At 41.8% G+C, this 17239-nt stretch overlaps 1 protein-coding gene across 5 annotated transcripts; it reads right to left on the bottom strand.

Annotated features, from left to right (window-relative positions):
• Positions 1–100: 100 nt before the first annotated feature.
• LOC113147828 (amyloid-beta A4 precursor protein-binding family A member 1-like) lies at positions 101–14994 on the bottom strand. 5 transcript variants are annotated; one of them, XM_026339081.1, is made up of 15 exons: positions 14944–14994; positions 14219–14629; positions 11449–11520; positions 8630–10574; positions 7927–8241; positions 7398–7437; positions 7107–7252; positions 3836–3868; positions 3595–3681; positions 3209–3409; positions 2194–2373; positions 1443–1655; positions 1233–1352; positions 700–840; positions 101–562 (listed from the first exon to the last, which is right to left on the bottom strand). In XM_026339081.1, the coding sequence occupies exons 4-15, from the start codon at positions 10499–10501 to the stop codon at positions 491–493; spliced, it is 3420 nt and encodes a 1139-aa protein (XP_026194866.1). In that variant the 5' UTR covers positions 10502–10574; positions 11449–11520; positions 14219–14629; positions 14944–14994; the 3' UTR covers positions 101–490. The 5 variants fall into 5 exon arrangements, with proteins under 5 accessions (XP_026194866.1, XP_026194867.1, XP_026194870.1 ...); XM_026339082.1 differs by having other exon boundaries at positions 14219–14607; XM_026339085.1 differs by lacking the exon at positions 1233–1352.
• Between the last annotated feature and the right edge of the window lie 2245 nt (positions 14995–17239).

The following is a 17239-nucleotide window of genomic DNA, read 5'->3' as shown; positions in this document are numbered from 1 at the left end:
CGTTAAAGGTCGAGTGGACTTCAAATAAACGTCTGTCAAATGAAGCTCCTCAAACTGCGAACACATAATTATATGAATGAATTTATCAGCCGTTGCCTTTTCTTCAGAGTTTATTCAGCAGATTTGTACATGCATTACCCATTAACTGGATCACTTGTGTTTCAAAGTTCTTTATAATCCGAGTCACCCTGACAACGCGTTAATCCAACAAGATTAGAGTACATTCAGATATTACAGCTATTTAACCAAAGGTAATATTTAGTGTTCACACAATAAAATCCACGGTTTCTCTTTGGTCAAACAAAACACATCACATTAACACTCGGCCTAGTGACATAAACTGTCTTCTGCTGTCACACTTATGTACATGTTTCCATGACAGTGGACTGTACAGATTAAGGCAACAGGAGAGAGAGAGAAGCAAAGTACTCGAGCGACTGAAAGATGCTGGACAGTAGTAAAGATGGACAGTGATGTGTGGCGAGCGTGTTCAGATGTAGACGGGTTGCTCCTGTGCTGTCAGCAGACGGTACATGGCTGCAGGCATCGTCTTCATGTGGATCTGGAGCAGAAACAAACCAACAGACGAATTCTTAATAAAGCAAATTAAATGTTGGTGACCGAACATTGAAATGCATGATTTTATTCTATTTATTTAACTGTTCACCATTTTAAAGAGAGACTTTAAACTCCTCTTACCTCTCCCATGGCATTGGACAGGATCTGCACAATTTTCTCGTGAGGCGTCGCCACAACGCTCTGGCCGTTGATCTCGATGATGCGGTGACCAACGCGTACGCCTCCTCTCTCAGCAATACCTCCCCTCATCAGGCTGCAGATCTGCAACACACACACACACACACACACACACACACACACACACACACACACACACACACACACACACACACACACACACACACACACACACACACACAGGAAGTTAAAGGGCATGGACTCACATTGATAGATTGAAATGAATATTTTTAATCTATCAGTATATTTGATGTCATTGATTCAGATAGTAAATGTGTCCTTGAACATCATTAAAACAATCATGCCTCACGTCTGTTACTAAGAAACCGACACGGGTTTACAGATAGATGAACTTAGAGCACTGTTAACAAAATAAAAGCTCCTCTTAAATATTTATTGTCAATGTCAATTCAGCCACGTCCTCTGTACTGTGTCTCTGCGTGTGCTGCAGCAGCAGCGATCTGTGTGATGCTCACGATGCCGTTCTGGACACTGAAGCCCAGCTGGTATCTGAGGTCCGGCCTGCGAATGAGCACCATGGTTACGGGAGGACACCTTACAATGTTCATCTTAATCCTGGACTGAGACTTGAGACCCTGGAGGAAGAACAGTGAGATCACCTATGACAGAAAACCATTCTAAAGAAATAGAGGACACCCAACAACATGCAGGAGGCAGCACCGTACCTTGATGATGCTCTGGCAGGTGCCGAGTGGTAAACCCACCAGACTCGTCCCGTTGATTGTCATGATCTGGTCTCCGATGTTGAGTCGGCCGGACTTCTCAGCTGGGCCGGCGTGCATCATGCTGGCTATGATGACTGTGGGGAGGATGGACCCCCAGCCCGACTCCACTATCACCACTCCCAGGATCTCCCCTTTCTGCTTCTCAATGTAAACCTGCACACAAACAAGTCCAGCTTCATCAGAAAATCGTCATGGAAACGTCAGTTAAGTGTTAAAATTCACATAATTGCTCATGCGACTCGTGGAGTGACACAGTTGTCCAAACATAAATCAACGCCAGCAGCAGGAAGGAGGGAGGGAGGGAGGGAGAGGGTCTGAGGTCGGACCAGGCCGAGCGTCTCAAATTCACCTAAATACTGAGTTTTTTTTTTTTTTAATAAAATTGCATTTTCTCTACTGTCGCACAGATGTGACTCCAAAACCAGCTGCTTGTTTGAAATCACTGGAAGGCAAACTAACAGAGCAGAAAAATAATGGCACTGGCTCCTTTAAATTTAAATATTACTGATTTGACCTGAACTGAAAGACACTGTTGTTCACAAGAGTAAAAAAAAAAAAAAAATGACATTCAATATCTAAAGTGGAATCAAAGGATCAGGTTTATTTTTAAAGCTAAAGATGTTCCAAATCCAACTCAATGGAAGTGAATGAAACCTGCTGAGACTCTGATGCCACCTGCTGGCTGACTTACATCTCTGCAGTTCTCCGACTTGGAGAAGTGGATGAGGTCGTCGTTGTACATGTCCTGAGTGTTGAGCAGGTCGCTGTACTCCCGCTGGCTCAGATCCTCTGGGTCGATGCCGTTGGCCCTGAGGAACTCCTGGTAGGCGACGCTGAAAGACTGACCGATAGACTGAGCGATCAGCTGGGCCTGAGAGAGACAGAGAGAGGCGGAGAGATCACGACGGGCGCTCGTGAGTGACGGTAACTTTCATCGTCCCTGTGGGAATTTTATTCACAGACCTCAGCTTTAAAAGACATAAATCTAAATTAAAGAGACACACCAGCAGTGTAATGCTATATTCATGAGGACCCTGACCAGCCTTAATTCTGAACAATTTAGCATCGTCACAAGATTTGAGTTGTTGAGAACAGTGTTTTAATTAGGAATTAAGTTACACACTTACACACGATATTTATGCAGAAATAGAGAAAAGAGTTCACAAACATCGCTCCACTGTGTGTCAGTAATTTACTAGGAGAGAAAATACAACGTCCGATAAGGAGAAGTTGAAGGTGCATTTATTTCACATAAGGTGAAAGCTAACAGTCTCCCTATGTTTCATATGATGGACGTGTGAGCAACACAGATCAAACTAGACAACTATTTTCCTTTTTTTATTTTATGCCGACTTGTATTTCTTCAGTAAAGCCTTGTTACAATCAGCTGTGTTGGTTCCTATTTGTTTGGTCCTCCTCAACTTCTGTTGAGCAAAATGAGATATTCTGGTTTCACTGGCTGCTGTAACCTCAGTTTAAAGCCATGTCAGTCCTAATCATGTTCTAGCACAGAGTTTCTGCAGACAAAGATTAATCAAATACAACATTTTCTAACTAACATTACTGTCACTAGCAGCTGTCAAATAAATTAAAAGCAACATTTGGAATGACTTCTTTGGCCCTCTGGATGAAAACAACGTTCTGTGTTTGTCCATCACCAGCAGTTATCTGGTACAACAGTCACCATTTAAGAATGATTAACTCACGTCCTCGGACTCGAAGACATGGCAGATCATCCTGTACAGCCGTCTGTCATCGTGGGTCATGGTGGTTTGCTCGGCTGTGTGGTCCAGATTTTCCTGTGCGCTGCGGGAGCGCACCATCTTCCCCCGGGCCATCAGGACCACCATGTTACCAATGTCTGCAATGTAGGAGATTGTCCTCAGTGGCAGGTCCATTAAAGTCTCCTGGAGAACCAAAAGAGACACAAGACATGAGGTACTTGATATTATGATATTATGCCTGTTGAAGAAGAAAATGCTTTGATTGAGGTCTGGAGAATACAGCAAAAAGTATTTGTAGTTCATGAACCTCTGTGTCTTTTAAATTATTGACGAGCTAAGATAAGAAATGTGCATCAGAATTTTTATACCTGAGTGTCTGCATTGAGGACTTTGATCCTCTGCGTGGACATGAACAGATCAACCTCAGCAGTGGATGGAGCCTCAGTGTCAGGGGTCTGTGCAGAAGTGAACAGCAGAAGCAACAAGATTATGAACGAAGAGCAGGCGACACAACTGTTAGTGGCCTTTAAATCTAACGGCTACAAACAGAACAAAGGCAAAACACTAATGTCTCCACACGTGAAACAGAAAGACCAAGCAAGAACTTACCTTTTTCCTGTTCTTCGCCTGCTTCTGAGCAGCCTGCAGTGATTAGAAAGCAGAACAGAAACAAACTGACATTTCAGGAAAACAGCTTTTTGAGCAGATCAACCAAAAACCCAATGTTCTCATTCACTGTAGACTGTCTCTATTCCAAATGCCAAATTTAGGGACAAAAGGACCTTAAAGGTCTGTGCTGTGTGTGTGGGGGAGGACAGTGATGTTACCGTCTATCACATCTGACAACAGCAAGCTGCCAGAGGCCTTCGTAGCCAACATTATCAAAAGTTTGCTCTTCATCAGTGTGACACAAACGACCCTGAAGAAAGAAAAGTGGCCTTGTGTTTCTGGCAGACGCCTCGTCGCAGCTCAGGGTTTTTGTTTCCAAATGTTGCTCTGTGCCACAGCTAGTTCTCCAAAATGTATCTTTGTTGTTTCAAGGTTACAAATACAAAGTGCCTGGTCGAGAGAGATGTGATTAAAGAGGATTTCACCAGTTAAATAAACAGAATCTAAATACATTTTATCCTTTTTTCCACTATAATGCAACAGCAGCTCCTGTCTAGGCCTGTGGTCTTTATTAAAGATGACAGGTGCTACTAACTAGTTTTTTTATTTACTGTGGGAAGAAAATCTTCTTTGTAAAAGCACTGCTGTTTGTTGGAACCTTGTAGGACTCTCTGTGAACCTGGAGCAAACATTCAAGTTTCTCATTTCAACCACGCTGTACGCCAGCTCTGCAGGCTTTGCATCACGTCTTCGTCATGAGCTCAAGTCTGACTCCTGACCTGTGGTGGGCGTTAATATGTATCAGTCTGTAGAAGATGTTGTGTCACCTCCAGTGTTTCATTTCATACTTGCAAGGCAACACTTGTGATAATCAGGGTCTCTTTCTGTTTTGTGCCTGTGGAGCTGGAGTTTTTACACATTTTTATGTAACTTGTTTCACCTATTTAGCAATGTCCTCATTATTGCTGTTGTTTTTGTCAGTTTGTCATCTTGGAATTAAGAGTTTTTATCCGTATTATTTGGATTTTTAATGCCCATTATTTTTAGCATGAGGTGGCATAAAAACCAAAGAGGAGGAGAAAAAAGAGACTGTAAACATCAGACTGACATATGCCAAGCTGGTACTCTTGCTGTTGGACCACTGAGTAATAACTTAGTGTTTTGTGTTGTGGTGCCTGCTTGATGCGTGGTTGTTTTAGTTTTTGATCACAAGACTAATTAACCCCTTGTCAACAGAGATTTAGCTGCTAGCTAAACATTTCAAGGTTAGCAATGGTAGTAAACTGTCTAAACAACGTACTAGGACATTGGAACTGGTATCAGTGTTCTGTGTTGGTTGCTGCGTCAGGTTAATCCAACATTTGTAAACCATTGTATGGTCATATTTGTAGCCGTTATCCCCCCCCCCCCCGAAATTCCTACATGTAATAACCATTAGTATATATTCTGTGCTTTAGATTTCATTAGCTAACTTGTCTGAGCATGCCAACTGTATTGACTTTAACATGTAAGTAAGAGTTTTGATAGTAATTAGTAAAAACATTAAACGTGAAGTGAAAGTTTAACTTCCAGATAACTTCACAATAAATAGTTTTCCTGCAGTGAGCTAATGTTGATATGAAATGCCAGTACTGATGTACACTACTATCATTTTCCTCATGTCATTCACAATAAATGTGAAACCAGCAGTGTTTTCAATGACAGCGCCTACTAATATCTATACTATACCTATACTAATATCAACTTAGCTCAGTACTGTTGTAAAACTGGATTTATGCATTTTTGTCCAAAGCTTATTTTAAACACTGCATGGACAAAACACATTTAATTATATATATTATGAATGAAAAACAGTTCACATTTTATCAACAACAAACTTTTAGCAGCGACATGAAAGGAATGCTTCAGGAAGCTGCATTGTTTATCAGGTCAGTTTTGGTTTATGAGACCGAAGACAGATCCACACATCATCATCTGCCCACCCAGTCTGTTACACAGCAAACCTCCACTCTGTCCTTTCTATTCTAAAAAAAGCTAAACAAGTTATGTTCCCCCTCATCATTATATAGTCTCTAACAATCTCCCTCCCTGTAGGATTCTTAGACCTTAACGAGGGCGATGTCCTGGAACTGTCAGTCAACCGTCCAGAAAGCAAAGTTTGGCTCAGTTCCTGTCCTCTTCGCTCATCTCTCCAAAATGGCAATGTCTTACTGCTCATCTCTCCAGCTCAGACAGTCCTACGTTTGAATGCCACACTGGCACTATTAGCCATCGTTCCCAATCTTTCATGCCATCAACTTTAAATATGGTCTGATGTGCCTGAATCTATTTTTTCTTTAACCAGTATCATCTATGGATGTGGGGAAAAAAAAAAAAAGCAAAAGCTATTGATACAAGTCATATTCATAAGCTCTGATACGCTTTGTACGATTGCTGTAATTAGAGTTAAAAAGTGTTTCCTCTTTGCGTGATGCTTGTTTGACATCATACACAGTGACTGGAGCAGAAAGTGGTAGGGTCTAAAGTCTCCGGGGCCTCACAGCCTGGAACCACACTTTATATAACATCCAGTGGAGTGAGAAGAGAAGCCTGTATGACTGTGGATCAGGAGCAGTGATCTGTGGATGATGCATCATGCACAGACCCAATGACTGTTTGCCCATTGGCTGTGTCGCCTGCCAACAGTTTCTGACTTTAAAAGACCTAAATATGAAGTGAACCTCAGTTACATCACTGATGATGTGTCCAACTGTGTGTTAGAAATTGTACTGCATCTCCAAGCCTGTGGCTTGAATCAGTGAGCTCCTTGGTATTTGAACGCTTGTTAATTCAAAAATGTAAGCCCTTAATGTTCAGTTTATCAACATTTAAAGGTGTTCCATTTCCACAGTGACAGCACTTCCTCTATATTCTTTATCAGCCTGTGTCATCTCTTCACTTTATCTGTTAATACTGAACAAAATACTCAAAATACAGACTTTGTTATCGACGTACTACTCTATAAAGAAGAGTGCACTGGTAGCCTAATGGTTAATGCCACGTAATCCAATTTCCCTCGGGTAGAGTCTGCCTGAGGACATTTGTTGCATGTCATACACTTTCTCTTCTCATGTTTCCCATCTGCCTTTTATTTCTAGGCCAAGAAAGAGTAAGTCAGTATTTAGCCATTAAATTGTACCAATTGTAAACGGTGCCCTCAAGTATGCTCACATACTCTCCCTATTTCTCCTTCTCTATGATATGAACCCAGACTAGAAAAATATAAGCTCACCCGAACTCTGCTCATGGCCTCCTGTGCCTGCTGCATGCGGGCGCTCTTTGTGGGCGTCCTCTCTGACAGCAGGTGGGTGCAACCCAGGTAGGTTGCAGCAAAGATGATGCCATCAATAAGGTCTTCAGGGTCACATGGTCCCGGGACTGCATAAACCAAATGCACTTGTTAAGTACACGAACAAACATACATGCCCACAAACGTGTATTTTGCACTGTTTAATATTTATCTTTTTTTCATCAGACAAATTAATGGAGGTGGAGTTGAGAATGAAATTGTGAGTCCACTCACCGTCCACAAATGTAGGAAAGGGGGGAAGAGATCTACAAATCTGAGAAGGCACAAAAAAAGAAGAATAAAAAATAACCGCATCACCATTCTTATTATTTCTACTCATACTGCAGGTCTCTTTTACTCATTTAAATTCTGCAAGAATTTTACTGCTGTCAGCCATTTGGTTGTTGGCAGAGAAACACCCTGTAAAACATGTCTGTCCTCACAAGATTTATGTATTTGGTTTTGTTTCTGTATTTGCAGCATCTTTCTATATTTGTTTTCTCTTCATTTGATATATATGATTAATATGTTTCTAAACTGTGTGCTGTCAGATTGGTGAGTTGAAGTTTTCCTAATTTGCTTGATATTAAAGGTTGTTGTGCATCAAGTTTAAGGTGTGTTGAGAGTCCATGCCTTGGATTAACTGAGTTACATACAAACAAGTATTACTTACTTTGATATTGAGAAAAACATGTGATAAATCTTGGTTGTGGAGTTATATTTTTACAACGATGTCTGCTGATATTTATTGGAGACTTCTCACCTCCTGGACTGACGGCTGCTGTGGAGGTGACTGTGGCTGAACTTGTGGCCTCGGCTGCTGAGATGGAAGCTTCTGATGCTGACTGGGTGGCTGTGTGTATGTCTGTGGCGGCCTTGACGTATCCCTCTGCTGTTGCTGGTGTCCTTGGTAGTGGTGATGGTTCTGTTGGGGCTGCTGTTGATGATAATGCTGAGGCTGAGGATGAGGGGGTCTGGTTGTCTCAGCTCTCAGTGGACTGGCTGGCTCCCGAACTGAACCTGAGGTGAAGCAGGATGGAGACTCAGATGCTGGCTGAGGGGGGGAGTGAGGAGAGGACTGAGAAACAAAGAGAAGAGGAAAAAGAAGGAGATCGTGTGAAACAATCAACTGTGTAAAACCATAACATGAACAACTGGTAAAAATCAAACTCAAAAACTACTTTTTAAAAAATGGGGGCATGAAAACACGCTTATCAAGTGTCATATCATGTGCTGCCTTCTGGCTCTCTTTAGACAGCCACGAGTCTGAACCACCAGATACAAACACTCTTTTCTACCTCCAGCTATCAGTATGGTGAACTCTGAGAGTATACAGTGATGCCAGCCCCCCCCAGCCCCCCGGGGGCTATAAAGTTGTTTAGTTATAAAGTTGATTAGTTGATTGATGCCAATTCAAAGAAATATTAAACAAATACGGCCTTAAATACTGCACACGTAAAACTTACATGGTCTGATGTGGTCTGTAGTGGGTATGCATCCTCTGTGGGGCTGACCTCCTGTCTCATGACCCAAATTGGCTCCACAGGATGGTCAGGTGTGTACGGGGAGCGTATGGTCTTAGTTTTCACCTCCTCAATTGCCTCTTTGATGTCTTTAATTGCTAGGCTGATGGCATCTCCTGAGCCCCTGTTACTTTCCTCCCCTGGGAGACACACCATGTTAAGCTCATCCTGGGTGTCCCCTGAACTACTCTGCCCAGATGAGGGGCTCCTGGCCTGGGTCTCTGTTTGTCTGGGTGGTTGCCTGCGACTTCTGGGAACGGGGCTTCGATCACCACTGCCAACCTCACCATCAGAATGACCATCGTAGTGATGCAATCGGCAGCCAACAGAACGATCCAAAGGGGACTTATGCAAACCATGATCTCTTCCCTGTCTATGGGCCTGATGGCAGCCCTTGGAGGGGGAGGTGAGAGCCCCTTTTTGCAAATTCTCTGGTCTATGGCTGTTAAAGGGCCCTTGGTGGTACTCCTGTTCATCATTAGGTTCAGTCCTTCGACAAGGTTGCCTGCGAGATTCTCTGTATATCTCGGGGTAGGATGGCTTAAGGGGTTCAGGAAAAGAGTTAGGATGGGATTTTGGCTCTGAGCAGGATTCGTACACAGGCTCTGTGTAAGACTTTTGGTGGGACTCTGTATAAAAGTCTGCATAGGTTTTTGGATAAGATTCAGAACAGGAAGTGGAGTAGGACAGCGAACATGACTGAGAGCAATCATCTTCATCTTCAGGAAGGTCATTGTCTGGTACAGGACTCATACTGGTGTCCTCACTGAAGTGGTCCAGCTGGGGAAACGGTGGGACATCAGGGGATGAAGGAGGAGTGGGTGACTGGAGTGGTGGTGGGCTGTGGAGAGGTCCATCCATACTGAGCGAGGCAGCACTTTCTGTGTCAGAACACAGATCAGTAATTTCACTTCCCTGAGCTGCAATGTCTTCGGCGATATCATTCATCATGTCTTCCTGGTACTGCTCCACGCTCTCTGCACTTTTCCCGCCATCATTTTGCATATCATCCAAGCTGCAGCTGGAGTGACCTGTGGTTGATCGCTGCTCTTCATCATCCTCTGCCATTTCTTCTTCTTCTTTAACATTCTCCTTAACTTCTTCTTCACACTCCACTTTATGGTCCTGGAGAACCTCTTCTGCTGCAGCAGGAGGAGTGTGTTGGATGTGAAGTTGCGCATTATGTGTTGAAGGACCAGATGAGAGGTGGGTGGGTGTGACAACAGCAACAGAAGTATGATGTGGACTGTCCTGCAATTTGTCCTTTCCAGGATCACCTGATGAGCAATGACGCACCTGCACCTCTGCTACTTCTTTCTCATTCACACAGGGTGGTGATTCTTGAATCTCTCTGATTGGCGGCCTCTGTCTGTGACCTCGGAGCCTTGGGTTAGGGTCGCCATGGCGACGATAGCGCGTGACAGCAGGGCGTGGTTGCTGGATGGGACGAGTTTCTGTGTCTCGATTCTCACCCCTGTCCTGTCTTGAGGACATCATGACTGGAGCCAGACCAGGACTCTGAGCCTGGCTTTGGCCGTGCCCCTGCCCTGATGTAGGCCGCCAGCGGTGCCGAGGGGGTCCACGTCCTGTGGGAGGATGATGGTGGTGGGGAGGGTGGTGTTGATGATGATGATGATGATGATGATGATGATGAGAACTCCCTTCACCGTCCTGATTGAGCATCTGACACGGCCTCCAGGACCGACGTACAGGAGGTTCCCCAGGAGTCACCCCATTGGACTGCCTGCTCCTTGGAGGAACCTTGTGCTCCTCACTTGTTTCCTCCATACCTTCTCCCTGACACTTGTGGCTCATGGCTGGGGTGCGATCAAATGATTTTCAGAACATGCTCCTCTTGTCTCCAAGGAAATCCTGATCAAAGCACAGCCTGGGAGAGATAGAGAGAGAATTAAAACATGAGTAGTCAAATCAAAGAAATAAGTCCAATGATCAGAGGATAAGACAGCACTGAGTATCATAAAATGGTCTTGATTAATCAATCATAATTTTTGACAGAAATTCTTGCAGGAAAAAACAGGAAGAATTTCAAAATTCTTACTGGTAAATAAAGTTGCCGCTTTAGTCACCCAGATTGAAAAAATCTGGTTGAACTTTTAATGCAAGGCCTTTAATCCCAAGTGCTCCAGCTGTAAATGTGTGTAGCTGTGTGAATGTGAACAGGGTGTTCCTACGAGAGATAGTTGTAACTGTAACCCTGAATTAATAATAATAGGTTTTAAGCTCTTCAAGCTCTCTTCACTCAATATTCATTATCTACTTCCCCAAATGTAGAGATGTTCATATGGACACAAATGGGAAGTGATGGCTCTACATCTATAGAGTGTGTCCACTGAGGACCGGTAGAAATACTGCTACTGTTAAAACACATGTTAACAACATGTTATTACCTTGTATGTTTGCAGCAAAGTGAGGTTTTTTACCAATTAATTAAAATTATATTAATTTTCAATTAGTCAGTCTTAACTAGGAAGGACTATTCCTAAAAAATCTGCTTACAAGCCAAAACACTTGAGGCCAATGTCCATTTTATATAACTTGCTGATCAAGTTAATTCATCAGAACAGAGGTCAGTATCTTAATGACTAGGTTTAAGCTTACATGCTATTACTTCTAATTAACCCCCAACTCCAACATCTCTCCAACCTGAGATTACATAGACGCAAACACACAAAGCACATATTACAGTAATGTTGAGTATCAGGTCAAGAATTCCCCATTTCAATACTGCTAATAGCAAATACCTAAATCCTCTGGGATTCATCTGGGTTTGCAGGGCACTTTAATCTGCACCACATTCATCCGCCCACCAGCATCTGGCAGATGGCGCAGGACAGGAGGAGAGGAGAGGATGAGAAGGAGGAGGAAGAGGAGGCAGGGCAAGAGGACAATGAGTGACATCTTTTGGGTAACACATAAGATCTGACAGAGAGGAATAGACAGAGCAGTGATCTGAATAATAAATAGCCTCTGTGTGTGAGAAGCCGAGTTCTGATATTTATTTAATATGACTAGGCTAACAGGGTATCCAGGATATCTCCAGGCTTCAGTGTGTCTGAGGTCAACTAGCTTGAGAAGGACACAAGTGCTTAATCCTAATACTGTAACTGTTTCAAGAATAATACATTTATTCCAGAAAAAGATGCTAATAGAGAAAAGTTATTTGAGAGGAAGAAAAAGCTTATTTTTGAATATATACACATGAAAGCTTGAGTTCTGTGGGGCTTCTCAGTCATACAGGTCATGTTCTTGCAAGAATATCAAACAAGGCCAATTGAAATCAAACAGCACTTCGGGAAAAGCTGAAAACATGTGCTACTCTGAAGCTTTGTTAAGTTATTTATTTGACCTTCATAATGATCAGGAGAAGAAGAAAATGAAAATCTTGAAAGAACTGAAGATATTATAGCATGCATGTGAATCTATTTTTGTAACCTTAGTAAACTAATATTAAGTTCATTTGAGTGAATTACTGATGCTCCTCTTGAATCAACATTAGACTATGAGGAAGCAGAAGGTTTACTGATATGGCTGTCATCTTATATGTGAAGAAAAATAAATTCTAGCATTTTAAAATTGAATACAGTGGACAGACAGACGACACAGAGGGTAAAGGTTAAACCTGATCCTGTAATCTGAGCACAAACAGCAACTGCCAAGGAATTGTGAAGAGAAGCAGCACGAGCAAGTGTGGGCACCCAAGGTGACTAATGTTCATCTCTGCCAGGAGTAAGGAACTGAAAGGCAGTGGCTGAATGACTCGGAAGGGGAGTGAGGGAGGAGGGGTTGCCCGGGTCACAGATGGCCATGGCAGCATGTTAGTGAGACATACAGGACTCCAGAGCTACGAGCCAAGCACTGCACTTCCATCTGTCAGGCCGCAGTGAAAGCTGCGGGGGGTGGGGCTGGGGGGGTTTCCTAGACCATTACCTCGCTTGGCAGAAAACTGTACATCACCACACAAGTGCTATATGTGCTTACAAGGACTTTCACTGATTACATGTATTCACTATAATATTCACCATTTCAAGATTTAACCTTCTCCAAATACCTCACATTCAAGTTTTATTTGAAGTATCCATGTCAGTATTTGCTGACTGGATTAAGGCAAGAACTAATGGTTATTTTCATTATCAAAAACATGATTGTGTCTACCACACAAATGTCATTCCTATGGTCTACTGGGTAACCAAAATGTTCCCACACTGCTGCCTGGGGGGGGTCAGCAATCACAGCGTTATAATCCATCTTGAGCCAATTAAACTTGCTTAACTTTTACTGCAGGTGTGATCACTTTGACCAAAAAAGTCAAAACACTCAGTGTCAGAAGACAAAAGAATAAATGTGGGTGTGTTGTGGTTCCATCTTTTGGAATCTTAATAGCAGCTAGTAGACGTTTCTTTCAGGGTTTAAGGATCATTTTCAAAATCAATCCTAATGGATTATTTCAATATAAAATTATGTAAATCTTAATTACACATAATAATACTCAAAAACAAATACAAATAATATTACAATTCAAATTGTGAATAGACTGAGGCACCAATTGATCATAAAAAGGCTATGTTAAATGTATATCCAAGAAATTGACCAACAAGTGCAAGTGGTATGTAGTCTCTTATTACACTAAAATACATACATTTACCCCTGTGTTCAAACTTCAGCTCGCACCCTAATAATGTCAAACATTACCTCACAACTGCTTCTTAACAGTAATGGTTGCTCAAACCACTGCGGAGTTAAAGCACACATTTTTTACAATTTCACCACATCTCAAATATTATGAACAAAACAACCAATCAAGAAAATAACTGGCAGGCAAATCAATACTGAACATAATCATGTAACAACTGTCGTGACTTTGACTGATTCTTCTCATCTCTCCATCACTGGGAGAATGATTCATCCTGTCTCTGTCTCACTCACACAGATACACACACTCACTGAGCAAGCATATGTTCCATGTCGGGATACATCAATACTCATAATACTTACATTGTCAGAGGGGAGAACATTAATCAATTAACAAGTGCCAAACTGGCAAGTGCTTTTATTTTGAAGGCGTAACGTTTCTAGCTTCTTAAATCCACTCCCATGGCCTTGAACATTTGTATTCTGGTATTGGGACAAAAGCTTTACTTTTGGTTCGGTTTGGTTTGGGCTTGGTTCTCGTCATCAATTAGTGATCAGCCTCTTTTAAATGCGTTTATAAACCTGAGTGCAGTTCTTCGGCGATCATGGGCTTATTCTGGATATGATTCACCTATATCCTGGGAATCAAATATCAGTATTTCATTGTACCTCAATGCCTAAACCACCTGACGTGTATTTTGACAAATTAAAACATGCATCCCACTGTCACCTGCCTAAATTATTTCCTCTTTCGCTCCTCGTAGCCCGGATTTTATCTCTGCAGGTGTAGGATCCGCCATCAGCGAAAACGACCTGAACACATCATTCCGGTGACCTGCCCAACTAAACCCGACTTCCCGGACATGACATTTACTCATTTACCTGCATGTCAGAAGAGGAGAGGCCCGGATCCGACTGCTGCAGTATACATCGCCCTTGTCCCTGTGCCTGCTCGCTTGGCTCGGCTTGGCTCGGTTTGTCCCCCCGACAACTTGCTCGGATTAAGCTCAGCCCCTCCTTCTGCGCCGTGACATCAGAGCGGATTAACGATGCACAAAGCGCCTTTGCAAACAGTGCTGATGCTGGCGGAGCGGACACAAACAGCTCTGTATGGTCATGAGTGGAGCGTCATCCCACCTCCTCCATCCCCAGCAGCCTGCGGAGTGCTGCGCGGCTCGGCCGCCTGCTGCATCACCGTCAGCTCTTCTCCCGCTCTGTCGTTGGCGTCGCTGTTACTTCCTGTGGATCTTTCTGGTCTGATCACGATGCTCCTGGGATAAGTTACACAAACACCTGTAAGAGCAGGACAGGTAGAGAAAGTGCTGCACCGCGTACCCAATGTGTGTTCATTAATTGTTCTGTTTACTTAAGAGCTAATTCTTATCTGTCGCTCACTTTACATTTAGTTAGCTAGCTTGATTAATAATAAACTAACGCTAGCTAACTTAAACGTTTAGCCCTGACCTGGCGTTTAGGCGTTTACAACAGTATTTCCTTTTCTACCCCAAAATGTTAAACCAAATGTCCCACAGGTTAACTGATAATACATAAATAATTTAAAAATAACATTTTCCAGCTTCCTCAAGGAAAAATAATAAAGTACAGACCTGAAAAACCGGACAGCGACTCCGTTAATTAACTCTGTTCTTCAAAGATGGCTGCCGGAAGTGAGAAGTGCGCACATCAGCCTCAGGAAATATGTAAGTGACATTAGCTATATGTTTGTTTTATCTACATACTCTTAGTTTTTATTTTAACTACTTTTTATTAACATTTTTAAATTGACCTACCTCTGCACATTAGACAAGCCTCTTCATTTCCTGTGTTTAATGTCTTTTCACAAGCTATTTTGTCTCTATGACCTTTGACACCTTGTAAGATGCTGACTTTTTTTTTATATTTCTCTTTCTCTCTCTTACATGTTTTGGTTTTTAATTATTTATTTATTGAACTGTTAAATTACCTTTTTACTATATTTGCTTTTCCTTTACTAACTACTCTTTGTACAGCACTTTATAAACTAACATATTGTGGCAGTTCTTGAGTGCCTTATGATTAAAGTTGGATTATATGTTAATTCCTTAAATATGCAATACCTGTTTTCACAGATTTTCATAGGTTATAATGATGAAATAGACCCTATAACCCTTATCATAAAAGACATTTGAAATGTCATTAATAGGAAAAAGGTATAATAATTAAAATAAATCACAGCTAAATTTACTTTAGATGTTTAAGGTTAAGGGACCTAGTGTTGTGTATGTTGGCTTGCCGTCACACTGTCAAAGCTTATTGAGACACTTGAATAGAACAGATCTTTTAGTCATACCTGTTTGTATCTGTTTCTCTAGCTGAACGGACAGTCTGTTGACAAAATTTCCAAATACTTTTGCAATAATCTGACATTCCCACACTTAAATTATGAGTAAAAAGTGTTTGTTTTCATCCACCTCAACATTTTCAGATGCCAATAATTTGTTTCACATAGAACTCATCAATCCACAACACAAAAAGGTTGAAATGGACAGAAAAGTTTACATGCAATAAGTGTAGTATGTGCATTATGCTCACACATTACTTACTTACTTTTTAGGTTGGTTCTGACAAAACTGTTTGGCACAGTATTACTCATATTAAATAACACAAATTATTGGCTTAATTTTAATCAGAATCTCTTGAGTTACTTACTGTGAAAACCAGTGATGATAATGAAGTAAAAACCACAGTCACTAACAGAGTAGTTATTTTATTGTTTCCAGTTGTTACATATATCCTGGTAGAGCAGATTAATTAAGCCTCTGTCTACATTTTTGAGCCTCACCAGTGCTTTCTCACCTAAGTCACGTGTGCCCATCCACCAGAGCAGTCGTTACCGTGACAACAATATATGACGGAGGATGGATGTGTGGAGTAGTAACCATGGCATCCAGTCTGTTATTGCCATCTCTGCTCCACACATCTTTGATCCCACACAACAGTGTGCACACTTCTGTAAAATACAGACTGTGAACTTCTGGGTGAATGTGGAGGCGTGCATGACACATTTATAAGACTTGGGCCAATGAAAAAGCGTGTGACATGCAGAATCAGGTCATCAGAGTGTATTTGAGGTAACATTATCACTTCTCTGCTGGTGATAACTTATATTTAATAGCCTATGTTCCATGCTCTAAGTCGGTTTGCTGCTATTCTACAGCAAATCTAGACAGACATCAATGGTATGATGCTTTTTCTGCGGACATAAATGAAGGTATACTGTACATGTTCTCTCTCTAGATGTTTGCCATGCAGATTGGAATTAACACATACTACTTAATCATCATCATTACATCTAAAAACACACTGCATATTCTGTCATCTTCATGTTCACGTGTCCAGGGTCTGTTTTCTGTTTACTTTCTGCAAGGTGCAAGAAAGAGGAGGAGAATTTACATGATTATATCATGTAAAAATACAGTTTTGTTTTAAAATACAGAACTAGTCAACTTGTGTTTTTGGGTTGAGTTGTTGATCTGGGAGGACAACATGTCAAAAGTGAATCATCTTGGACACAATCCAGCCCGGATCATGACAATTACAGCCCTATTGTGCTGTTATTTACAGAGACAACAGTCGATAGTTTGGAAGGGTGGAAATTTAAACCATCTGAAAACTAAAATTGGCTTTGGAACATAATAAATGACGAAATGCTATAGATGCCTATAATTATTCAGAGTCAGGCAAGAATCTTCTTTCCGTCTATTTTCTTTTTGTTGTTCATGACCAAACATTTAGTATTGTCGACTTGTTTTCTCTAAGAAATCAACTGAAGGTGATTGAACTCCAGAAGAAACACTGCAGAATTGGTCTTCCGGATCTGGGGGAATTCATCTCAACATCTGCTCTGAAAGTGTCCATTGTATA

The sequence above is a fragment of the Anabas testudineus genome, chromosome 22 (genome assembly GCF_900324465.2).
Source record: "Anabas testudineus chromosome 22, fAnaTes1.2, whole genome shotgun sequence".
In the NCBI taxonomy this organism is placed as follows: Eukaryota; Metazoa; Chordata; class Actinopteri; order Anabantiformes; family Anabantidae; genus Anabas; species Anabas testudineus.
Note: the sequence above shows the minus strand (reverse complement) of the source record. Positions and strands in the feature narration are given on the sequence as shown.